A 26,197-nucleotide genomic window follows, 5' to 3' on the forward strand; every position below is an offset into this window, starting at 1 on the left:
AGACAACCATTCACACTCACATTCACACCTACGGTCAATTTAGAGTCACCAGTCAACCTAACCTGCATGTCTTTGGACTGTGGGGGAAACCGGAGCACCCGGAGGAAACCCACGCGGACACAGGGAGAACATGCAAGCTCCACACAGAAAGGCCCTCGCCGGCCCCGGGGCTCGAACCCAGGACCTTCTTGCTGTGAGGCGACAGTGCTAACCACTACACCACCATGCCGCCCTCGTCTAAACTACCCAATACGCGAAACTCTGCTCGGATCTGCTCACGTCGGGTACGCGTTTACGTCATACGCATGTCATATACTGTACATGCCAGCCCGGGAAGTAAGAAAGTAAGAGCATGTCTGATTACATCGATCCAACGGACCTTCAAGCTGCTCTGTCAGCTTTAATAAACGTCCAGGAGTCCTTCGAACATCTCTACCGAATCTGCACATATACCGTTAATGAACAGAGGCGGGTATGCAATTACCTTTATGAATTTTTGGATACACCGATTCGTCGGAGGAAGTTTTTCTTAACCTCACGAGTAGCCATAGCCAGAGTAGTCAAAGTTTTCGCGGCGCAGATATGCAGATCAGACAAGACGGAAGACGTTGCGCATGCGTGCAGGCATAGCGGAGGTCTTTCACAGCACCACCTAGCCGCCTGGCATGCACATCCAATTGAATTCCACACATTTATGCGTCACCGTATAGACGCAGATTTCCTCCTTGAAAACGGTCGTGTAGACGCGGAAAAAAAGTGAGAACGAAAACAGACTTTTGCGTTTTTGTTTCAGACCGTCCCCGTGTAAAGTGTGCCTCAATTACTGTCCTGTCGAGTGCAAAAGTTTACAACCTGCTTCCAAAAATTCTTCAAGATGTCAAAAAAAAAAAAAAAAAGGGGGGGGGGGGGGGGGGGGGGGGGATGTGTCCTAAACCCTAACAATCATCCATAAAATCAAGTGATGAACGTTTTAACTAGAACTGTGAGTAAACTCACAATAGAATACCCCCTGCTTACAAGCTGGTCATCATATAATTGCCATATGTAATGGAATTAGTTGAATTATCTGCCCTTTGATACATCGGACCGGGATTACTTTCCTTCATGCACATCTTCAAGTGGTCTAGCGTAAAGTTTCATCAAAATCCATGACACCGTCTAGGAGGAGCTGCGCTTACAAGACACATGGACGGACGGACAGGGAGATTCCTATATATCCCTCCACCAAACTTTCTTTGTGGGGGAATTTAATAATAAATGAACACGGTAGAACCTTGTTGCAGAGAGATACAGGTGGAATATGTGGACGTGGCTAAATATTACAACTCGAAAAATGTTCAGAAGACGCAAGAGTTGTCTGGAGATGGTTATAAAAAAAAAAAAAAACCACAAAAAAAAAAAACAATTAAGAACGTTTATCAAATTTAAAAAAAAAAAAAACAGCAATAGGAATTTTCCGTGACTCAGATCACTTGGCTCAGCTCATGAATAAGAGTCGACTCCCAAATGACTCACTTTAAAAACAAACAAAAAAAAGGTTTGGTGGTGTTCTTTGTTCTGGCTGAAATGGTTCCATGAAATCTCTCTCTACCCTCTAACTCACAAAATAACTGCATTCAGGGCATATTTAACAAGCTACACACATACAGTAGCCTACATGAGGCTAACAGACGAGAGTCGGCTGTCACACGCATTTCTCACGCAAACTTCAAGTGTACGTACCGTAATGCCTCTAAACCCCACTTTTTTTTCCCTTGTACAAAGCAACAATGTTGATTGACCATGCGTTTTCGCACTATAGCTCATCCAAAAGGCCATAAATTATTCATTCATTCATTCATTCATTCATCTCTAGCCGCTTTATCCTTCTACAGGGTCGCAGGCAAGCTGGAGCCTATCCCAGCTGACTACGGGCGAAAGGCGGGGTACACCCTGGACAAGTCGCCAGGTCATCACAGGGCTGACACATAGACACAGACAACCATTCACATTCACACCTACGGTCAATTTAGAGTCACCAGTTAACCTAACCTGCATGTCTTTGGACTGTGGGGGAAACCGGAGCACCCGGAGGAAACCCACGCGGACACGGGGAGAACATGCAAACTCCGCACAGAAAGGCCCTCGCCGGCCCCGGGGCTCGAACCCAGGACCTTCTTGCTGTGAGGCGACAGCGCTAACCACTACACCACCGTGCCGCCCGGCCATAAATTAATGGAAAAAAAAAATCAATAAGATAAGCCGATTTTTACAGAATCTGCCGAGACTAAACTGGAAGATCCCGAAGAGGTGCGTGACGTCACACGTGTAACAATCCAGGTAACAATTTTGTTTGCGTGCGCAGCAGGTGGTTAGACCGGTCTCGATACGGAGTCAGGTTTCAGAGAGAATTCTGATCGTGATTCTTATATATCTCGGATGAAGCGGCAGATGATTATCAAGGATATTCCGGAATAAACATTTCTCTTTTTGAGCCCCCAGGATGAGAAACAGTTGCTGGTTCACTCAGGTCACGACAGTCTTCCTCTGTAGCACATGCGAGATGGATGGATGGATGGATGGATGGATGGATATGTGCAGAACGCGGTGGTTACTAGGGCTGTAACGATATGCGTATCGAAATTGAAATCGCGATACGCAGAGCCACGATCCGTATCGCGATACAAGAAGGCAGAATCGCGGTACACCCTTTCAAACTTCTCAGCCCAAAAACAGAGGCGCTTCCAAACTTCAATTTATGAATACTTTACTTTTTATTTAAATTACATTTTAAACTTACTTAAATTACTTTTATTTTTTTTATATCTATTAGTAAGTCGTTTTTTCGCCGACCTGCGACAATCTTCTGCGAGTCACGCAACGTCCACACTCGCCACTGGCAGAGCATTCATTTCCTTTAAGCGGTCGCCATTCTGGTTGCGACGCGGGGAGCGAATCTGTAAACAAGCAGCTCATTGGCTGGCTAGGTGTGCCACAAGCCAATCACAATCACTTGACCGGAAAGGCATGCAGTGTTGCCAGATTGGGCGGGTTTAGGTGCTTTTTGGCTGGTTTTGAACATATTTTGGGGTGGAAAACGTTAGCAATATCTGGCAACACTGAAGGCATGTCTGCTTGGGCGGAAGCCTTCTGCGGCAGTTACATTTTGACACGCGAGCAATGTTTCACCATAAAAATTCCATAATTTCCATCTGTTTTCCGCGATCACAGAAAATCATTGGCCCTATGAGAGTGAGACAGTGAGAGAGCCCCCCCCCCCCCCCCCCAAAAAAAATCTTAACGGATTTACACGATTTGGAAAAATGACTTTTTCAGAACCGAAAAAAACAGAGCTTCCGGCTCAACAGTATTATTTTGAGAAGTAAAACAATCTTTGGATATACATTTGTTCATTTTTGCATACATATTACTCATTCTCTGCAGTGGTCTGAATTATTTGTTATTAAATAGTTAATGTAAGTAAGTAAATGTTAATAAGTCAAATTTACTACTTTAAAAAAACATAAAAAAAAAAATCATGGGCGTATCGAATCGTGGGTCAAAAATCGCGATACGAATCGAATCGTGAGTTGGGTGTATCGTTACAGCCCTACTACCAACACTATTATATTTGAGTGGATAAAATTTAATATCAATTAATTTTTATAATCAATAGGAAGGCATATGAACACAGACACCCTGATTTTATTTAAAGGCCTGGTCTCAGAATACTTGTTAAGTGAGGTGACACCAATTTGCAACTATAGTGGAGAACCACCCGTACGAGATGGATGGATGGATGGATGGAGTGCAGAACACGGTGGTTACCCTTCATGTTTTCCTGAACAAAACTAAAAACAAATCGAGAGTTTTGCAATTTGAGAGCATTTGGCATGTTTCAGTTAATAGATGATGATTGCGTGTGCATTTTTCTTCCTGTGAAAGTGCATCAGATATGATAAGATCAGATGTTGCGAATATGTAAACGTTGCTCATAATCTTGCATCTGGTACAGTGTGTGTGTGTCATAATAGGGAAATCGATGAACTGTCCAAATGTCAGCTCAAGCGTTATTTATTAAACAAACGGGTTTGTTTTTTGCTCCAGTAATTCCCATGCGGTCATTCTGGTGGTGGTGAACACTTGATGAATCAGATTTATTATTAGTAGGAGACACTAAATCTGCCTGCTTCGTTTGCACAAACCTCACCCACTGTCGCTTTAGATTAGTGCAAGTCGGAAATTCGTGAACTGCATGCCCTGTTGTATATGGATTTGAACATCCAAACACAACGCAGCGCTTTCCCATTGTTATAAGATTCCAATAACAATATCCAATTTCAGCGAGTAAACAAGCACGGCGTCAGATGAACCGAAATGACCCAGATAACCGGGGTTCCACACGTTGACATTATGCGAGATTAGCCCTGAGGCAAGGCTGCTGCGATTTAATCAATAGTTTTGTGCTTGATAATAAAATAACATAATTAATATTAGTTTTCCCCCTGCTTTATTCATTCATTTTGGTCGTTATTAATGATATTCATTTTAAAGCATCACAATGCATTACATCTGTGGTTGGTTGAAGAGAGCAACTGGACTTGCTTGAAGATTCTTGAAAACGTTTCGCTTCTCATCCTAAAGGCTTCCTCAGTTCTGTCTGACTAATAGGGAGTATCCAGTATTTATCCTCTCATGGATCATCATAGAATCCGAATCAGAATGCTGATGGCTGCATTGTACTGTAGGTGGCTGATAAAAGATGTCATAGACACCCACCTCTGTTCAATGATGGTCGTTCCAGGTTGACAAAAATGAATGATCCTCTCTGGCTAAGTTTTCTGGAAGTCCTCTCATACTCCCGCACCAGTCGAAGGGATCTCATCCCAAAGTGCGTAGAAACGTATCGTTTTCAAGAACCTTCAAGCAAGTCCAGTTGCCCTCTTCAACCAACCACAGGTTACTATGTACCTGGATGACTGAGATTCATCACAGATATGTTTCTACGCACTTTGGGATGAGATCCCTTCGACTAGTGTGGGAGTATGAGAGGACTTCCAGAAAACTGGCAGACAGCTTAGCCAGAGAGGATCATTCATTTTTGTCAACCTGGAACGACCATCATTGAACAGAGGTGGGTGTCTATGACATCTTTTATCAGCCACCTACAGTACAATGCAGCCATCAGCATCCTGATTCGGATTCTATGATGATCCATGAGAGGATAAATACTGGATACTCCCTATTAGTCAGACAGAACTGAGGATGCCTTTAGGATGAGAGGCGAAACGTTTTCAAGAATCTTCAAGCAAGTCCAGTTGCTCTCTTCAACCAACCACAGATCACTATGTACCTGGATGACTGAGATTCGTCACAGATATAAATGCATTACATCCACTTTAATATCTTAACACTGTGTCAATCATGCATCATGAAGCCAAAATCTCATCTCATCTCATTATCTCTAGCCGCTTTATCCTTCTACAGGGTCGCAGACAAGCTGGAGCCTATCCCAGCTGACTACGGGTGAAAGGCAGGGTACACCCTGGACAAGTCGCCAGGTCATCACAGGGCTGACACATAGACACAGACAACCATTCGCACTCACATTCACACCTACGGTCAATTTAGAGTCACCAGTTAACCTAACCTGCATGTCTTTGGACTGTGGGGGAAACCGGAGCACCCGGAGGAAACCCACGCGGACACAGGGAGAACATGCAAACTCCACACAGAAAGGCCCTCGCCGGCCCCAGGGCTCGAACCCAGGACCTTCTTGCTGTGAGGCGACAGCGCTAACCACTACACCACCGTGCCGCCCTGAAGCCAAAATCATTGTTAGAAATTTCTGTATTTTGTCCCAAAGCTCATCTTCGGTAACTCCATCAGCTGTTGCATGTGAATTATACCTGGATCCATAAAACCCAAAGCAAATCAAACAAACATATCAATTGAGAAACACTATGGAGGTGGAACTCTACATCTGACAATTTTCTTTAACTCCTCTAGCTCGCCGGTTTATGATTATGCATGTGAAAGTTATGGCGTACGTTAGGTACAATTTGTACCTAAAATAATAGCTTCAAAGGGTGGCACGGTGGTGTAGTGGTTAGCGCTGTCGCCTCACAGCAAGAAGGTCCCGGGTTCGAGCCCAGCGACCAGCGAGGGCCTTTCTGTGTGGAGTTTGCATGTTCTCCCCGTGTCTGTGTGGGTTTCCTCCAGGTGCTCTGGTTTCCTCCACAGCCCAAAGACATGCAGGTTAGGTTAATTGGTGGCTGTAAATCGACCGTAGGTGTGAATGCAAGTGTGAATAGTTGCTTGTCTGTATGGGTCAGCCCTGCGATAACCTGGTGACTTGTCCAGGGTGACCCCGCCTCTCGCCCATAGTCAGTTTTAGGTAGGCTCCAGCTTGCCTGCGACCTGGATGGATGGATGGATGGATAGATGGATGGAATAACAGCTTCAAAATCTCGATGGTACCTTGACTTGTAAGATGGAGAATACTTTGTCTTCGATGAAGAGTCTGACATTTTTAGCACTATGTAACTCTGGCAGGACGTTCCTGGGACCTCTCACGAGAACTGCGTAACGCTTTACGGCACCTCGTCCGGCTTCCAAAATCAGGAAGCCGAGGACAGACATCATGATAGTCGAGGTGAAGCTTGTTGGAGGAAGCCAGGACGAGCAAAAGAGAGGCTGACTGAGCGAGAGTAAATCTTGGACTGGCTTTTACTTGTCGGCGAGAGCGCAGAGCGAAGGCTGTAAAACAGACACCAGGCTTGTTTTTTTTTTTTCTCTTGAAATAGTAAATAATATTACATTTGCTGGCTTGTTATGGGTCATGTTTCACTTGCATGGTGTTTGGAAAGTTGCCAAATTACTAGTTTTGTTCATAAACAGAGGTTTAGCCGCTAACTCCATCTCGAAGCGATGTTAGTAAACTTGCTAATACTCAACCAGCTTAAAAGATGTCAGTGTTAGCATGGTTCTGGTTACATTAGCTTAGCATGCGACTACTCCAATGCAATGTAGGTTGCAACCTTATCATGGTTTCCCTGTCTCACGGAAATTTGTAGCTTTTCTAGATGACAAGTCATTTAACCTCAGTCCCGTCTCAGGCTAGCATGCAAATAAATTAATTTCTCACCCCATAACGTTTGGTCAGTCTGTAGAGATGAAAGTGGAGCAAAGAAAAAAAAATCCTGAACTTTTGAAAGTCAAACTAAGATTGGGGGGCAACGTCCCACGAAAAAATTTTAATAGCATGCAAAACCCTGCATTCTACTACTTATTCTCATTAAAACAAGTTATAACTTTTAAGCCTTTTTCTTTCATGTACACTACCGTTCAAAAGTTTGGGGTCACCCAGACAATTTTGTGTTTTCCATGAAAAGTCACACTTTTATTTACCACCATAAGTTGTAAAATGAATAGAAAATATAGCCAAGACATTTTTCTGGCCATTTTGAGCATTTAATCGACCCCACAAATGTGATGCTCCAGAAATTCAATCTGCTCAAAGGAAGGTCAGTTTTATAGCTTCTCTAAAGAGCTAAACTGTTTTCAGCTGTGCTAACATGATTGTACAAGGGTTTTCTAATCATCCATTAGCCTTCTGAGGCAATGAGCAAACACATTGTACCATTAGAACACTGGAGTGAGAGTTGCTGGAAATGGGCCTCTATACACCTATGGAGATATTGCACCAAAAACCAGACATTTGCAGCTAGAATAGTCATTTACCACATTAGCAATGTATAGAGTGGATTTCTGATTAGTTTAAAGTGATCTTCATTGAAAAGAACAGTGCTTTTCTTTCAAAAATAAGGACATTTCAAATGCCGCTTTTCCACTACAAACGCGGCTGAGCCGTGCCGTGCTGAGTCGAGCTGAACGGGGCTATTGGAGTTGCATTTCGACTACAACCGCGCTGAACCGTGCTGGCTGGAAGTGGGTGGACACATTGGGTGGAGTTAGTGAAAGTGGGTGGACGTCACGTGATGTCGTTAAGCAGCGCAAACAGTGACATCAGTGAGCTTTTAAGCGGTAGTCTCACGACCCGGATAGTAAACAATAAACATGGAGGACATGGAGTCGTTAGTGTTGCTGGTCTTGGTGTCACCGACAACACCAACAGATACTGGTAAGCGCGTATAGATGAGGCGAGGCGCATAAGGCTTCAAAAATTCTCGTAATTCGTAATTATTCTTCTTCCGGGTTTGTGGTGTTTACAGATCCCAGCGTGCTTGCGGGGCGTGTGAGGACACCACTCCTCACCAATCAGTGCACAGGGGAGTGTCTGCTCACGCCCCCAGCCTCACTCGGCTCGCTTCAGCCCCACTCCAAAACGGTGCGAGTTTTAGGGGCTAAGCAGGGCTGAAGCGAGCCGAGTCGTGCTGGTTTTTGGTAGTCGAAACGCGAGCCGTGTCGGGCTGAAGTGAGCTGAAGCGAGCTGAAAAAGGGTAGTGGAAAAGGGCCAAAAGTGACCCCAAACTTTTGAACGGTAGTGTACATTAATGATTAACATGTCAAATATCAAATTTAATTCCCCTAGTTAATGAGTAACTTTCAGGAGTGCATTTAGAAAACGCGGTGATTTTCCTGCTACACAGTTAATTACTTTGAAAAAAATCAGACAGTTGAAGGTAAACTCAGCAAAATCCCAAAACAATACTGTTAAAAAGTAAAGGTCTGTTAGAGTTTCTAACGCTACATCCACACGACAACGGCAACGAGATTTTTTTTTTTTTTTTTTTAAATATCGCGTCCACATGGGCAACGGATCAGTAAAATATCAGGTTCATATGGCAACACAACGCTTGCTGAAAACGATGCAATACACATGCCACACCACTACGTGCGCTGTAAGACGGTCCCCTTGGAGACACCAGAACAATAGAAGTAGACGCATGCGCATAACTGCGCATGCGCACAGTGACTATCCCTGTCACTGTCACACGCACACACACCTTCTCACTCCCTATCCTATGGATATAGTCCCTTTAAATCACGTGCTCGTTTTTTGAATGGAGACGCGGAAAGAGGAATGAACGGGGGTAGATGGAAGCCGGTACGCCAACATTCTGATATCCTCCAGAATTCTTTAATGGTCCGGAATAAACATCTGAAGAGGTGAGATCGCTCCTTTTTTTCCCCTATTTTTGCTGGCGGGATTGACTCTGCCCTAAGGGCTATTCTCTCTCTCTCTCTCTCACTTTGCACCATTACACAATAAATATTCACAGTGAAAATATTTTGTAAGCACGTTTCATGAACCAAGTTATAGGATTTGTTGACAACTCGCATCGAGTTCGTTACACTTCTACCCGGCGTGAAGCACATGTGGTTGTGGCGTCATCGTAAACGAATCCGTTCTACTCATCCAGACGACTTCACAACGGCTCCGTTGCCAGATTTTTTTCACTCTGGAACCCGTTCTCAAAAGATTTCGTTTTGGGGCACCCAAAACGCCGGTGCCGTGTGGACGCCAAGCCGAAACGATAAACAACTTTAGCAGATTCACCTGAATCCGTTGCCATGTGGACAGGGCCTAAAGCTTTCAGGTTTCAATGTTGGGGACACTGAGCCTCGTTTATCAATCTTTTAGTAGAGTTGTGCGTTTGCAGAAGCTAAAGTGAACTAAACATTTCCAATTCATATTTATGTGAGTTGAAGCCAATTGTTTACATTAGTTCGTATTGTCTGTAAATTTAAACTCACCAATGAAGACCAAATTTCTCATGTAAATCAGGGGTGTAGCTAGGATTTTTCAGGGCATGTGTGTGTGTGTGTGTGTGTGTGTGTGTGTGTGTGTGTGTGTGTGTGTGTCACACACTGACTGGCAGCCTGAGTGCATTATGCAACAAAAAATAAATTACCATTGCGAGTTTTAGGCAGTTTAGAAACCGGCTCTTCCATTACTGCTGTTTCTTCCACGTTTTCTTGATGATATGTTCTAGAAACGGCACTAAAACTTAGCTTCGAAGCTACAAAATGCAACTTTGATGGAAAAAGATATATAATAAATTGCTTACCTCTCTTCACGTCAAAAGGAGGAGGAAAGTTTTGCTTGTTTTGACATGGCCAGTTATTAACACAAGGAAATGCTTGTAATTCGCAACTAAAAAGACTGCAGCTACACTGGCAGCTTGACCATGCTTTCTAGTGCGATTGTGTTGCGCTTGCGCAGAACGGTGTCAGTCCTGCGCGCCTTAGCACGTGCACCTGAAGGCGCGCCTAACGAGCTCCGGCACGCGCGCCGTTAACAAAGAACACCTGTCTTTAATCAATGAACTATGTTTGGGCTATTTAAGGACTGCGCCCATGCAAGGACGATGCGAAGTATTACGCCGCGTCTAGGAACGCGAAAAATCCGAAAAATACATTTCTCCGTTCGGGAAACCGGAGATTTTCAAGAGTTTTGTCAAGTATCCGGATTTCCAGGTAAATCCGGAAGACTTTCATCTACAAGTGTGCCATTCTTATGCTAAGTAACCCTTGAAAGCTTGCAACTTTGCAAAGCTAGCTCAGCTAACTTGTAATAATTTACACTGCCCCATGTACATCATGTGCAATATTTGGCTGCATCATGTCGATTACACACAAACTCCACATTCAAGTGCTGAGCAAACAACGTGCACAGTCTGAAAATGCAAACACTGTATTTCAGCCTTTGGTAGGTTCGTGTTCCAACATTCAGAAACCGGTTGGAGAAAAATAATGCCGCTTTTCCACTACAAACGTGGCTGAGTCGGGCTGAGCCGTGCCGTGCTGAGTCGAGCTGAGCGGGGCTGTTGGAGTTGCATTTCGATTACAACCGCGCTGAACCGTGCTGGCTGGAAGTGGGTGGATACATTGGGTGGAGTTAGCGAAAGTGGGTGGACGTCACGTGATGTCGTTAAGCAGCGCAAACAGTGACATCAGTGAGCTTTTAAGCGGTAGTCTCACGACCCGAATAGTAAACAATAAACATGGAGGACATGGAGTCGTTAGTGTTGCTGGTCTTGGTGCTGTGGCTTGTTGTCACCGACAACGCCAACAGATACTGGCAAGAGCGTATAGATGAGGCGAGGCGCATAAGGCTTCATAATTCTCGTAATTCGTAATTCTCCTTCTTCCGGGTTTGCGGTGTTTACAGATCCCAGCGCGCTCGTGGGGCGTGTGTGGGCATGTGAGGACACTCCTCCTCACCAATCAGTGCACAGGGGAGTGTCTGCTCACGCCCCCAGCCTCACTCGGCATGGTTTGGCTCGCTTCAGCCCCACTCCAAAACGGTGCGAGTTTTAGGGGCTGAGCAGGGCTGAAGCGAGCTGAAAAAGGGTAGTGGAAAAGGGCCATAAGTACACTCTATAATTTAGTAACATACAGTGTTCAGCGTAAATGAGTGCACCCCCTTTGAAAAGTAACATTTTAAACAATATCTCAATGAACACAAACAATTTCCAAAATGTTGAAAAGACAAAGTTTAATATAACATCTGTTTAACTTATAACGTGAAAGTAAGGTTAATAATATAAACTTAGATTACACATTTTTCAGTTTTACTCAAATTAGGGTGGTGCAAAAATGAGTACACCCCACAGCAAAAACTACTATATCTAGCACTTTGTATGGCCTCCATGATTTTTAAAGTGCTGATGACACGTTTTTGACATCTTTGGCGATGTTTTATAACATAAAAAGTAATTCCCGATGATCCATATATTAATTCACGAAGGCGCCTATTTTACAAGTTATGATAAAAAACGCAGCTATTTGGGCAAATTTGACAGGGCTGCAGCACCCAGGAGACGAAAGAGGAGGAGGAGCTATATGACATCAGCGAAAGAACCTTCCTCCTAACTTACCAGTTTGTTGTTGATGCGACAGGTGTTCAGTTTGTCATTATTAGTATTATTATTATACATACACACATATATATATATATATATATATATATATATATTAGTTATTATGCCTTCGCGTTGTGTTGCCGGCTTTTGCTCCAAAACCTACAAGGATGGGGTAAGTTTATTCAAGTTTCCCAGAGATCCCGAGCTGCATGCGAAGTGGGTGAAGCAAGTCAGGCGTACTCATGACAAGTGGGAGCCCTCACCAACATCCGTCCTGTGCTCTGAACACTTCGATTTGGATTGTTTTGACACCCTTCCCAGCTTAAAAGAATCTCTTGGGTGTTCAGTTCAGCACAAACGTGTGTTACTACCATCAGCAGTGCCTACACAGTGTTGCCAGATTGGGAGGTTGCCCGCCCAGGTGAGCGGTTTCAAGTGCATTTTGGTGGGTTTTGAACATATTTTGGGCTGGAAAACGTCAGCAGTATCTGTTGCCAGATACTGCTGACATTTTTCAGCCCAAAATATGTTCAAAACCCACCAAAATGCACTTGAAACCGCCCAACTGGCCGGGAAACCTCCCAATCTGGCAACACTGCCAGTATTCCGGAGGGGGTCTACTAGTAGCTATGCCGGATCCAAAAGACAGTCCTCCTGTCAGAACATGTGTTGTGAAACGACATAAGATAAAGGTATGTAGAGCTATAGATTCTACATGATAATCATAAATGTAATCATAAAGTCGGCGTGATATCAGTCATGTATTTGCTTGTGAAAGCTTGCGGCTTTCATGTAACTGCTGCCTAGCAACGAGAGGCAAAGGGTAAAGAGGGTAGGCTATCATAGATTCTATTCGGAAGAGATCAACACAATTCTAGACTCCCAGAAGAGGAAGAGCTAGCACTAGAGAGTTCACCGGCGTTTTCATGCGCCATTTCCATTGAGTAGAACCAGAGTAGAACAGCCAGTGAACCGCAGCGTGTTCTCCCGCTGACGTCACAACATGGCCGTGAGCCACGGACCCAGTTTTCTTGCGCTGTGCAATTAAAAGTTGGATATTTGCGTAACAACAGCTTCTTTTCACGTAATTATAACAGAAATCTAACATGTTTGCCATGTTGTATAGTTTATTTAAGAAATTGCATAGAGTCATGTTCGTGTCATCAGACCTTTAATGACAGCACCAAGTCTTCTAGGCATGGAATGAACAAGTTGGTGACATTTTGCAACATCAATCTTTTTCCCTTCAACAATGACCTCTTTTAGTGACTGGATACTGGATGGAGAGTGAGGCTCAACTTGTCTCTTCAGAATTCCCCATAGGTGTTCAATTGGGTTCAGATCAGGAGACATACTTGGCCACTGAATCACTTTCACCCTGTTTTTCTTCTTCAGAAATCCAACAGTGGCCTTAGATGTGTGTTTAGGATCATTGTCATGTCCCAGTAGTCTTCATCTTTGTCAGCATGGGCCCTGGCAAACTCTAGGTGGACTTTTTTGTGCCTGGGCTTTAGGAGAGGCTTCTTTCGTGGACGGCATCCATGCATGCCATTCCTCTGCAGTGTACACCGTATTGTGTCACGGGAAACAGTCACCCCAGTTTGGCTTTCTACTTCTTTAGATAACTGCAGTGAACTTGCATGCCGATTTTCTTCAACCCTTCTCATCAGAAGACGCTCCTGTCCAGGTGTTAACTTCCGTGGACGACCTGGACGTCTCTGTGAGATGGTTGCAGTTCCATCTTTCTTAAATTTTTGTACCACTTTTGCTACAGTATTCTGACTGATAAGTAAAGCTTTGCTGATCTTCTTGTAGCCTTCACCTTCATGGTGTAAAGACATCATTTTCTTTGGGGAATTCTGAAGAAACAAGTTGAGCATCACTCTCCATCCAGTCACTAAAAGAGGTCATTGTTGAAGAATGGAAAAAGATTGATGTTGCAAAATGTCGCCAACTTGTTCATTCCATGCCTAGAAGACTTGGTGCTGTCATTAAAAATCATGGAGGCCATACAAAGTACTAGATGTAGTAGTTTTTGTTGTGGGGTGTACTCCTTTTTGCACCACCCTAATTTGAGTAAAACTGAAAAATGCATAATCTAAGTTTATATTATTAACCTTACTTTCACGTTATAAGTTAAACAGATGTTATATTAAACTTTGTCTTGAAAACATTTTGGAAATTGTATTCACTGAGATACTGTTTAAAGTGTTACTTTTCAAAGGGGGTGGACTCATTTACACTGAGCTCTGTACACACACACACCTTGAAACTACACTTATTGAACATTGAATGGGTGGCACGGTGGTGTAGTGGTTAGCACTGTCGCCTCCCAGCAAGAAGGTTCTGGGTTTGAGGCCAGCGGCTGACGGGGGCCTTTCTGTGTGGAGTTTGCATGTTCTCGCAGTGTCTGCGTGGGTTTCCATTACAGTCCAAAGACTTGCAGATTAGGCTAATCGGTGGCTCTAAATTGACCGCAAGTGTGAATGGTTGTTTATTTCTATGCGTCAGCCCTGCGATGATCTGGAGACTTGTCCAGGGTGTGCCCTGCCTCTCACTCAATCAGCTGGGATAGGCTCCAGCTTGCCTGCGACCCTGCAAAGGGTAAGCAGCTACGGATAATGGATGGATGGACCACTGAATGGAGAACCATCACATATTCTATGACTTCTATATGGTTTGGAAGACATTTCGAGAGAGAGAACTGTGCAAAATTCTTAGGCACCCTATTTTTTTTTTTTCCATATAAACTTTGTTATAGATTTCTATTTTATGACTTTTACATTATCAAGTCGGCAGGCTTTCGTCTAAACGGGGGAACAGGGGCGCTGCGCCCTCTTACTCTCGGCGTGCGCCCCCTTACCGACTCCGTGAAAACATCCCAGCAACACTACGTGACAATGTGTCTGATCATCAAATACGTTATAATTGCTCCAAAAATATTCCAATCATAGTAGATACACCGCCAGACGGTGCAAAAACAATCCGAATTGGCGTTTTCCAGACTGAGGCGCCATGTTGTTTAGTTGTTTACTTGTCGCGACTGCTCTCGCGAGATTTGACATGGGTTACATACAAGGTCAGCTGACTTGTAGAGCGAGATTTCTCGAGACTGAATGACCTTTCACCCACCAGCGCGGGAGCTTTTGACAGAAGTGGTTCGCGAGTTGTTTTTGTTGACACTTGGGCATTTAAAGATGTCATCCCGCGGCACGAAGCGGAAGAAAGCCAAAGACTGTCCGGGGCAGAAGAAGATTACTTCTTTCTTTTTCAATGTTGACAGACAATTTGTTACAATTTCCCTCTCAGATAGCCTCAGAATGTCCCATTGGAGCATTTTTCAAAGGCTTTGCACGGCGGGGGGGGACAACCGGCACCATCCCCCCCCCCCCGCTTCGCTCCCTCATACTAAATTTTTCTAGAAAAAACCCTGAAGTCGGTAGAAAAACATTTTAGAGTGCAATCGCTCGTTTTCCAGCACAAAATTAAATGTTACAGGGGGGAAAAAAAAAAAGTTTGTATCTGAGCAGCATATTACATAAGAGAGCACTTTTCAGATTAAAAAAAACAAAACATATATTAAAGGGGAACTGAAGTAATTTTTAAACTTGCTTTATTTCTTAATTAACGTGTTATTCAATTACGTTTTCGGTTTTATTAACCTTATATCACGACTCGTATTGGCATATTATCTTACACTTATCGGCCTTTTCGTTTTTTAGCCACATTGAATGTAGTTCATATGGTCCACGACAGGCGTCGCTTATCCGCGCGATCTTCACGAGACTCGTGTGAGACTTCAAAGGTGAAGTGTCAGCGCCTCCATTTTGAAAACTGTTTACATGGCAGCCAGATCGCCATATCATTCCGATTTAGATTAATTCCGAGATTTGCCAGCTTCATGAGTGATGGAGATTATTCAATACGACTTCGAACCAACGTGGAGTAGAGAAGAGTTGGAAAGACGACAGGATAAGGACTAGTCCGTCGTGCTGGTATTTACATCATTACTGTCGCAGAATTAAAACGTGCCAGATCAGGCGGCTGGTGGGTTTTCAAAATAATAAAATACATGCATTTTTTTTCGCGGTCCAAATCCTGCGCTCTGATTGGCTGGCAAGCAGGTCTGTATCCTACGATACGGACCCCGGTCACGGACCTCTGACGACTCGCTCGTTCACAACAACAAACATAGTAGCATGTTTTGTCAACATTTCTCTTTTTTTTAATAAGCTTTATTTCTAAGATTATCAAAAATCTTATAAAATTTTGCCAGAATTTCTCAGGAGAATAGCATTAATTTTACAGCATGGATAGCGATAACGACAGTCTTCACAGCGAAAGCGAGTTTTACTACCCTGAGGAAGAAGAAATAAAACATTTCAGGAGAAAGCTAAAACCTGTAATTTGCTAACGCCGAGCAAAAACATGGCTGAATCCTGAATGACTCCTATTTGTATAAATAGGGGAGTACATAGGCGGTAAAATGTAGTTTTTTTCCTGCCATGGAAGTGCACTTGTATACCGAGGAGGAAGCAATTTGCATTACAGCCGTGAATGAGGATTCAAAATGGCGGCTCGGCTCAGTTTTCCCTTTCAGGCGCTCTCATTTTCTGTTAGAATTTGGTAAAGAAAAAAATAAATATATTATTTACCAGCTTAAGGTCGGTCCGTATGGTGAAATACCGTGACCTCGGCCTTGAATACTGACCTCGGCCCAGAGGGCCTCAGTCAGTACTTTCAAAATCTTGGTCACGGTATTTCACGATACAGACCTCCCAGCTGGTAAATAACGTATATGTATTTTTGTGATAAATACATATTATACGGAGCGCATTTCCCACATAATCCTCACTAAGGGTTCGGACAGCACTACAAAATGGCGTCCCCACTATACAGTGAGTAGGGAGCGATTTCAGACACAGGGAAAACTTGCGGCTTGATTACGTCAGCATTTGAAGGAGGGCGTGTGCGTCTTCTGACAATGTTGGCAGATGTCGGTCACTTTGATTTCCGCCGTACGTTTTACTTCCGTCCTACGAAGTCTCGCACAGGTCTCAGGCAATGTCGTATACGGCCATTGCTTTGACATATGGACTGATATATTACAGAGCATATTTCAAAACACTCATAACTTGCTATAGCAGTGACAAAATAGCGATCAGAAATCCATTCCTACATTTTATAAAATGAGATAAATAGAATTTTGATAAGAAAGTATGTGTCTTCAGTTCTCCTTTAAGAAGCGAGTGTGACGGTCAAAGTGTCCAAAAGAACTGTGGCTGATTCTGCAAGACGCTCAGTAAAACCTACAGCTCATTTCCGCATAAAATTGCACTCATTGGACTGGAGACTTTTTTTTTTAAAGCAAAGGGTTGTCTCACACCAAATATGGACTGCGTTTCATTTTTTATGGCTTACTGCTGTTTATAGTAGTTTTTTTTTTTATGCTGAAACATTTCATTTCATTATTTTTAAGCCATTTTTGGTCGACTTTACATACACCCAATACTTTTGCACAGTAGGCTACTGTATGTATGAAAACACTGGATCTCTGTCTCTAAAGACATGAGCTTTCGACTCGACTTTCTCCGAATGAACTACTCGAGGAAGCAGACCTCATGTCGTCAGAAAGATGTGAAAAACTAGCATGAGCTGCATGTATTAGCACTGACCACAAGAGAAAAACCCTCCTGTGGGCCTCTTGCACTCGACAAGCCTGAAACGATGGTTACAGCCAAAGGATATCCCCACCCCACCCCCTACACATACACACATGACTGTATGCCATTATGCTCACAGCACTCATTTATATGAATCCATCTATTCAACGATCCAACTACTCAAATATTTGATGGCTGAGGCAAATATTTACCACATCCAACTCGAGCGTTTAACTCCTGAACCTTTTCACAGAATCTAAACCAGTTCCAGTGTGTCAAAACATTTGTATAGCTTATTACAGCATTTGTTTTCCCCTTTAAGATTTTTAACTGCAGTTGGAATTATTTAAAAAAAGGTCATGAGAAAAGGAAAGTACACCCTCCTTTAATTCTGTCTTCTTATTTATCGGGGCCTAAATAACAAATGCTTAACCGCGAGCTGGCCTAGTGGTTAGCGTGTCCGCCTCTCGATCGGGAGTTGTACTCGCGGTCGGGTCATACCAAAGACCACCATGAAAAATCTAAAAAACAAAAAGTACCTACTGCCTTCTGGCAAGGCATGCGGCAATACAGATGCGAGCAGGGAGTCAAACTCTCCCGGTTACCAGAGGACTAGCCCCTTACTGTAACCCTAGCTACGTAATAGGCAAGAGGCCACGGGCTACAGAAACGGAGATCGGCGGCGCCCTACAGCGCAGGAAGGACTTTCGACTTTCGAAATAACTAATGCTTAGTCCTCACTAACTTGTATACAAAACCTCAGGCGATGATGACAAAAAAAAAAAAAAGTTAATATGTAGTCAGTCATTTTCCCCCGAAATAAAAAAAAATTCAGAAAAATAAGTATCCTAAAAATTCAACAACACGTAGAACCACCTTTAGCAACAATAACTTGAAATAAACGTTTTCCGAAGAATCAGTACCTCACATTGTTTTTGAGAAATTTTGCCCAAACAGCATTGCTTCAGTTTATTGACGTCGGAATCATAGACTACGTTCAGACTGCACCCTGAAACGACCCATATCCGATTTTTTTGCCCATATGCGACCTGTATCCGATTTGTTATTGACAATCTGAACGACACAGATCCGATTTTTTCGCATGCGACCCAGGCCGCTTGGATATGCGGTCCTAAATCCGATGCATATCCGATATTTTCACATGCGACTGCAGTCTGACCGGACAGGTCGCATTCATGCGACCTACACGTCATCAACAAGAGACAAACGTCACTATTCTGCGTTGGCTAATCCCGCCTCTTTGGTGGAAAACAACATTTGTACAGTTTTCAGAATTTAAATAGACTTTTATAGAATTGATCAAGCTAATCAGGGCTTAATTTGAGGGGGAGCAAGCCGGAGCGCGCTCCGGAACCTCAGACGTTGGCTCCGGCAGCTACTTACACTGGATCCAGTGATCCGCCACCTCTCTTGACTATGTAACAAAATAAAAAAAAAAAAAAAAAACACAAATAATTAAATAAATGCAAGTTTATTTAGTGTTAAAGGAACAGTCCACCGTACTTCCATAATGAAATATGCTCTTATCTGAATTGAGACGAGCTGCTCCGTACCTCTCCGAGCTTTGCGCGACCTCCCAGTCAGTCAGACGCAGTCAGACGCACTGTCACTCCTGTTAGCAATGTAGCTAGGCTCAGTATGGCCAGTGGTATTTTTTGGGGCTGTAGTTAGATGCGACCAAACTCTTCCGCATTTTTCCTGTTTACATAGGTTTATATGACCAGTGATATGAAACAAGTTCAGTTACACAAACTGAAACGTGGCGATTTTCTATGCTATGGAAAGTCCGCACTATAATGACAGGCGTACTAACACGGAGCTCAGATATCTCAGATACGGAGCTCAGTATCAATGCGCTGCCGAAGCGCGCAGAAGGTGTTAGTACGCCTGTCATTATAGTGCGGACTTTCCATAGCATAGAAAATCGCTACGTTTCAATTTGTGTAACTGAACTTGTTTCATATCACTGGTCATATAAACCTATGTTAACAGGAAAAACGCGGAAGAGTTTGGTCGCATCTAACTACAGCCCCAAAAAATACCACTGGCCATGCTGAGCCTAGCTACATTGCTAACAGGAGTGACCGCGCGTCTGACTGCGTCTGACTGACTGGGAGGTCGCGCAAAGCTCGGAGAGGTACGGAGCAGCTCGTCTCAATTCAGATAAGAGCATATTTCATTATGGAAGTACGGTGGACTGTTCCTTTAATGTCTGATTTTGATATCTGTCTTGTTGGTGATTTCTCTCATGAAACGACATCCACAAAATATCTGTTTGCATATTACGGAAAAGGAGGGTGTACACTTCTGTGGCCGCGGGAGGAAGACGCGCTGTTCGGGGAAAAAGAAGTGGAAGCGCTCTGCCAGCAGTTTTGCATCAATGCCCCACGACATGTCATCAGGGCATTCAGGGAAAGTAATGGAGAATTCATCCCAGATGAACTGAAGGGCCTCTTGGCCGCGATCAACACTGTCCCTATCTCAAGTGCAGAGTGTGAGCGGGGTTTTTCGCAGATGAACTTAATTTGCAGTGTTATTACAATACATGCCCAGAAGCGCCCCCCTTCTTTTTTTTCACACCGGAGCCACTCATCCTCTGCACTCCGGGACCTCCCACTTTACAAATTAAGCACTGAAGCCAATGGTGGATTTGGTAGGGACCTGGATGTTAAACCATCCTGTATTATAAGATTATTCTGGAAATTTCCAGTAATTTGACACCTTCGGTCTCATTAGTCTGCTGCCCACATTAATCAGATTATTGTGCGAGTTCCGCCGCCGCCACAAAAACCACATCGCCAGGTCTCGCCTCATCTCCATGCTTTACTTGCAAACTTGAAGAGTGCGCTTTTTTTTGTTTACGTATTACGTAGATGTGCTTATTACGTGTCAATTTGCGCATGCGGGACACTTTTGGGTCGTTTTCCGTTCATATTGGAGATCACATACAAGTCTCATATAATTGGTAATGTGAACGGACTAACAAAAAAAAACGGATTTCACAACAAATCGGATATGGGTCATTTCAGGTTGCAGTCTGAACGTAGTGATATTCTTTTTAGGGAGAAGGGCTTTTTCCTAGCCTGGTTCTTATTCTGACTGTGCCATCATGAACAAACATTTAACGTGCTTACAGAGGCCTGTAAGTCACATGATGCCACTCTTGGATTTTACTTCATATCTCTGAGCATTAAACAGCCTGCCCTTGGATTAAATTTGCCAGGATGCCCACTCCTGAGAAGACTTGTAACTGTTTTGAAGACTCTCCGTTTGTAAACAGTCCTGGCCACTGTAGAACTGTGAATTATAAAATTGTTCGGAGATGGCCTTATAACCCTTCCCAGATCGATGAGCAGCAACAGTTGCCTCTTGAGGTCATGGTTGATGTCTATTCTTCCTGACATGATGTAGACGCACACCGGAGTGCTCCAGAAACCCAAACTGCCAAAAGTTCTGCTTTCATAGAACTAGTCACACTTATTGGTTAAATAATTTTGTACAATCAGTAACACCTAGCCACTTAAAGGAGAACTGAAGGCAAATTTTCTCATTATCAAAATTCTCTCTCATTTTATTAAATATCGGAATGCATTTTTGATCGCTAGTTTGTCACTGCTATAGCAAGTTATGAGCGTTTGAAATATGCTCTGTAATATATCAGTCCATATGTCAAAGCAATGGCCGTAAACGAGATCCGTTAAGACCTGTGCGAGACGTCGTAGGACGGAAGTAAAACGTACAGCGGAAATCAAAGTGACCGACATCTGCCAACGTTGTCAAAAGCCGCGCGCGCCCTCTTTCGAATGCTGATGTAATCAAGCCGGAAGTTTTGTTTGTTCTGATAGCAATCAGAAAAGTTTGAAGAAAAAAAAAGTAGGCAGTAATCGTTATTTAAACTCGTTTTTGTGCAATATTTCGTTTGGAAAACAGTTTTCAAAACGGTGGCACTGACACCTGGGTGACACTTCACGTTTCGAAGTCTCGTGCAAGTCTTGTGAAGATCGCGCGGATAACCGACGCCTGCCGTGGACCAAACGAACTAAATTCAACATGGCTAAAAACCGAACAGGCCGATAAGTATAATATTTAATTGCAATTAGTTGCCAATACGAGTCACGATATAAGGTTAATAAAACCGAAAACGTAATTGAAGAACACGTTAATTAAGAAATAAAGCAAGTTTAAAAGACTTCAGTTCTCCTTTAATAATGATGGTGGAAATAAGAAGGGTGTATTTATTTATTTTTCCCCATCTGGTTTCTGAATGTAGGGCTACGTTTTTGTCGTACGTCCCCTGAGGTTACTTGTTGGTTTATCAAAGTAAGCAAGGACCACACAATTGTTACTTAGGCCCTGATGAACAAAAACATAAAACTGAAGGAGTTTCCTATTAAATTCGCTCCTCAGCTTGATAGAAGACAAACACCAACTTAATTACGTATCAATCTACAGTTACTTTTTTTACGTTCACACTTATGCGACAGCATCTTATAAACAGTTGTTCTCTCTTAGATGGTTCTTTGGAATTACTATAAAGAAACATTGAAAGGGGTGTGTCAGAGTTGATATATAGGTTCGAAGACACACCCACTTTTCCTGCATCTTTGTCAGCGATGGTGATTGAAGTTCGTTTTGTGAACTAGCTAGCTTGTGTATAGATGCTGTGACTCACGGTGGGCCGCTTCCACTCGACTCCACGCGTTTTAGATGAGTAAGGCGCGAGCTCCTTGAATCCGAGTGAATGTGGCTGTGCAGGGAAACATGGGTCCTCGAAGAGACTGCCGCTTTCCAAACACTCCTGTTTCAGTGCCTCGTAGTCCTGGTTGAGGAAGGGCAGTGCTTGCTCGTTGGTGCCTGCGCCCTCGGCCCGCAGGCGATCATATTTAATTCTCTCCGACATCCCTCCAATCACGTACATGCTACAGGGGGCACAGGAGAAACATGAAAATGAGTGTGCGCACACATGTGAGAGAGAGGGAGTGAGAGAAATGGCAGTAAGCGTGTCTCTCAGAAAGGCTGTCAGTGTCTACAGGCCTGTTAACACCAAAACACAACTCAAATCAATAAAGAGCAAAAAATAAATAATGGCGCCCATCAGAAACAAAACTGAGAAAACAATGGTTATATAAAAATCAATAACACACGCAATAAGTGGTATTTTGAACTTAAACGTATCGGGATGCTCGACAATTCTATTTTAACCTTTTCGTTTATAGTGCCCTTTGTCTGAAGAACACTTGTTTTAAAATTATTAGCACCCTATAATTATTATAAGCATAACAGCACTGATCATCATCCTGTAACGTCAAATAAGTTCAAAAGGACTTCTCTGGATGGATCAAATGGAATATCTAATTACTTTAAGTATAAGGGGTCCCCGTCCCTACAAATTGTCATCCTGGCCAAAAAGTATAATAATTGTTTCATCGGACAGCACACGATTCAAGCTGGAGTTCCAAAGCTGCGTTGCATGCGATGCTTTCAGGAAGAGCTACGCTTCCAAACAGCAGCTTGTTAAATTAATTAAAAAAAAAAAAAAAATCATGTTTAACAACTCATTTGTTTATCCAAGTAGCCAATCACGTGACTCTCACTCACTTTCGTGCGAGTCAACTGTGACTGGAACCTGATACCATACGGTCTCCTGTGGTTGTAGCTCAATCGTTTGGCGTGTTGGGCATTCTGAGATGCTTTTCTGCTCGCCACGGTTGTAAAGAGTGTTTATCTGGGTTAGAGCTCCGTGACTGGCTGAGTGGATAATTGCATGAACGATCAGAGGAAGTAAACAAGCAAAGTTTATAAATTTTTTTTCATAAAGGGTGCCAATAATTCACTAGGATGACTATAAGGTTGGCGGCACGGTGGTGTAGTGGTTAGCGCTGTCGCCTCACAGCAAGAAGGTCCTGGGTTCGAGCCCCGGGGCCGGCGAGGGCCTTTCTGTGTGGAGTTTGCATGTTCTCCCTGTGTCCGCGTGGGTTTCCTCCGGGTGCTCCGGTTTCCCCCACAGTCCAAAGACATGCAGGTTAGGTTAACTGGTGACTCAAAATTGACCGTAGGTGTGAATGTGAGTGTGAATGGTTGTCTGTGTCTATGTGTCAGCCCTGTGATGACCTGGCGACTTGTCCAGGGTGTACCCCGCCTTTCGCCTGTAGTCAGCTGGGATAGGCTCCAGCTTGCCTGCGACCCTGTAGAAGGATAAAGCGGCTAGAGATAATGAGATGAGATGAGACTATAAGGTTCAAAATGAACCTTTTTTTAAGGCATGCTTGTAGCAGTTGTAGTGGTGCTGTGAGCTCGCCTAGTTTGTTTTGGAGCTATAGTGAAACCACATGTTGCACAGTCTGGGCTCCTGAATGAAAAACGAGAACTTTCTATGATGCTATTTATTATTATTTTTTTTAAAATATAAAGAGACATTGGTTATGCCCAAGTTTTTAATAGCAGACCGTCTCATTTGCTTACAAGAAGGATGACATACGTTGACCTGCAAGTGCAAAACACACTAAAAACATGTTCGTATTGAATTTTCTGCTCGTGTTTTTGCTTCGTTAACATGCCGCGTACATATGGGCAACCACAATGATGTTAAGTATAGAGGTCTGACTGAAAAAATACTTGATGAATATCGTAGGTCTTACTTTTGTGATGTTTTGCTGTGTTGTTTTCTGGTGTGAACAGGCCTGAAGTTCAGTGTGTGTTACTAAGATGTGTGCATGTGAGCGAAAGATATCGCATGATTTGTAGATAGTGAGACACAGAAACAGAGTCAGTGTGTGTGTCAGAGAGACAAATGGAAAGATGTGTGCAGGGAGAGACCTGCAGCATTAAACATAAAATTGTGTGGATGTGACAAAGAAACAGACTGGGGGACTGACACAGACAGCTTTTTAGAGCGCGTGCGTGTGTGGACTGCTATTACCGGCATTCAGCACAGACACAGCTGTAAGCATGCAAGCAGAGTGTCTATATTCCTACACACACGCTCTAAAATGGCAGATAGCTTTTACACACACACACAGCATTCGAAACACATGAAGCAGGGAAAGTGGAACATGAACATAAAGGACAGAGAAGCCGGCAATACACTACCGTTCAAAAGTTTGGGGTCACTTTGAAATTTCCTTATTTTTGAAAGAAAAGCACTGTTCTTTTCAACGAAGATCACTTTAAACTAATCAGAAATCCACTCTATACATTGCTAATGTGGTAAATGACTATTCTAGCTGCAAATGTCTGGTTTTTGGTGCAATATCTCCATAGGTGTATAGAGGCCCATTTCCAGCAACTCTCACTCCAGTGTTCTAATGGTACAATGTGTTTGCTCATTGCCTCAGAAGGCTAATGGATGATTAGAAAACCCTTGTACAATCATGTTAGCACAGCTGAAAACAGTTGAGCTCTTTAGAGAAGCTATAAAACTGATCTTCCTTTGAGCAGATTGAATTTCTGGAGCATCACATTTGTGGGGTCGATTAAATGCTCAAAATGGCCAGAAAAAATGTCTTGACTATATTTTCTATTCATTTTACAACTTATGGTGGTAAATAAAAGTGTGACTTTTCATGGAAAACGCAAAATTGTCTGGGTGACCCCAAACTTTTGAACGGCAGTGTATATCGTGATACAGGAGTAGCCATAAGACAGTATACAACAGCCTCACAGCATGAGGTTACTGCATTGGATTACGTTGATCCTGTTGTGGGAGACGACCCACAACACCCATGTGCTCTGGACTCCGTGATGTCCAGTATCATTGACATCACATCACTGTTTCTACTGCAATCGCAATTCCCTTTACAGGCAGCAGAGGGCGCAAAAATAGCAAACGGCTCCTTTAAAGAGCTCGATTTTAATTTTTTTGCATGTTTAGTTTCAGAAAAGCCTACATTCTCATCTCATCTCATTATCTCTAGCCGCTTTATCCTTCTACAGGGTCGCAGGCAAGCTGGAGCCTATCCCAGCTGACTACGGGCGAAAGGCGGGGTACACCCTGGACAAGTCGCCAGGTCATCACAGGGCTGACACATAGACACAGACAACCATTCACACTCACATTCACACCTACGGTCAATTTAGAGTCACCAGTTAACCTAACCTGCATGTCTTTGGACTGTGGGGGAAACCGGAGCACCCGGAGGAAACCCACGCGGACACGGGGAGAACATGCAAACTCCGCACAGAAAGGCCCTCGCCAGCCACGGGGCTTGAACCCGGACCTTCTTGCTGTGAGGCGACAGCGCTAACCACTACACCACCGTGCCGCCCATGCCTACATTCTAATAATTTAAAAAAAAAAAAAAAATGTTCATGCAGAAATAAAATGATACTGTACTCAATGATGGTAAAACGAAATGATGAAATGTCATGCATGAATGTGCGTTAAAGCTACTCTCTCTGTTTGAAACCTGTATAGCCGTGATGACACATCGGTATTACAGAAAATACAGAGTACTTACAATCGGGTTCAGAAGTATTTGGACAGCGATGCAGTTTTCGTCATTTTGCTCCCACACACCGCCACAATGGATTCAAAATGAAGCCGATAAGACGGGATTGAAGTGCAGACTTCTGTCATAAATTCAAGCACTTTAACAAAAATCCTGCATCAATCATTTAGGAATTACAACCATTTTTACAGGCTCAAAAGTAATTGGACAAACTAACTCATATATAAGCATTATTTTAATACTTGGATGCAAATCC

At 43.3% G+C, this 26,197-nt stretch overlaps 1 protein-coding gene across 1 annotated transcript in view; it reads right to left on the reverse strand.

The window, feature by feature from the left end:
* capn1b (calpain 1, (mu/I) large subunit b) overlaps positions 1-26,197 on the reverse strand; it is a 107,357-nt gene that overhangs the window by 68,803 nt on the left and 12,357 nt on the right. Inside the window, exon 2 of the mRNA XM_060911358.1 lies at positions 22,167-22,413. Within this exon, the coding sequence (XP_060767341.1) occupies positions 22,167-22,412 (246 nt within the window). The 5' untranslated portion in view covers position 22,413. The remainder of the gene's footprint in view (positions 1-22,166; positions 22,414-26,197) is intronic.

This window comes from Neoarius graeffei, chromosome 27 (assembly GCF_027579695.1).
Source record: "Neoarius graeffei isolate fNeoGra1 chromosome 27, fNeoGra1.pri, whole genome shotgun sequence".
NCBI classification, from domain to species: domain Eukaryota; kingdom Metazoa; phylum Chordata; class Actinopteri; order Siluriformes; family Ariidae; genus Neoarius; species Neoarius graeffei.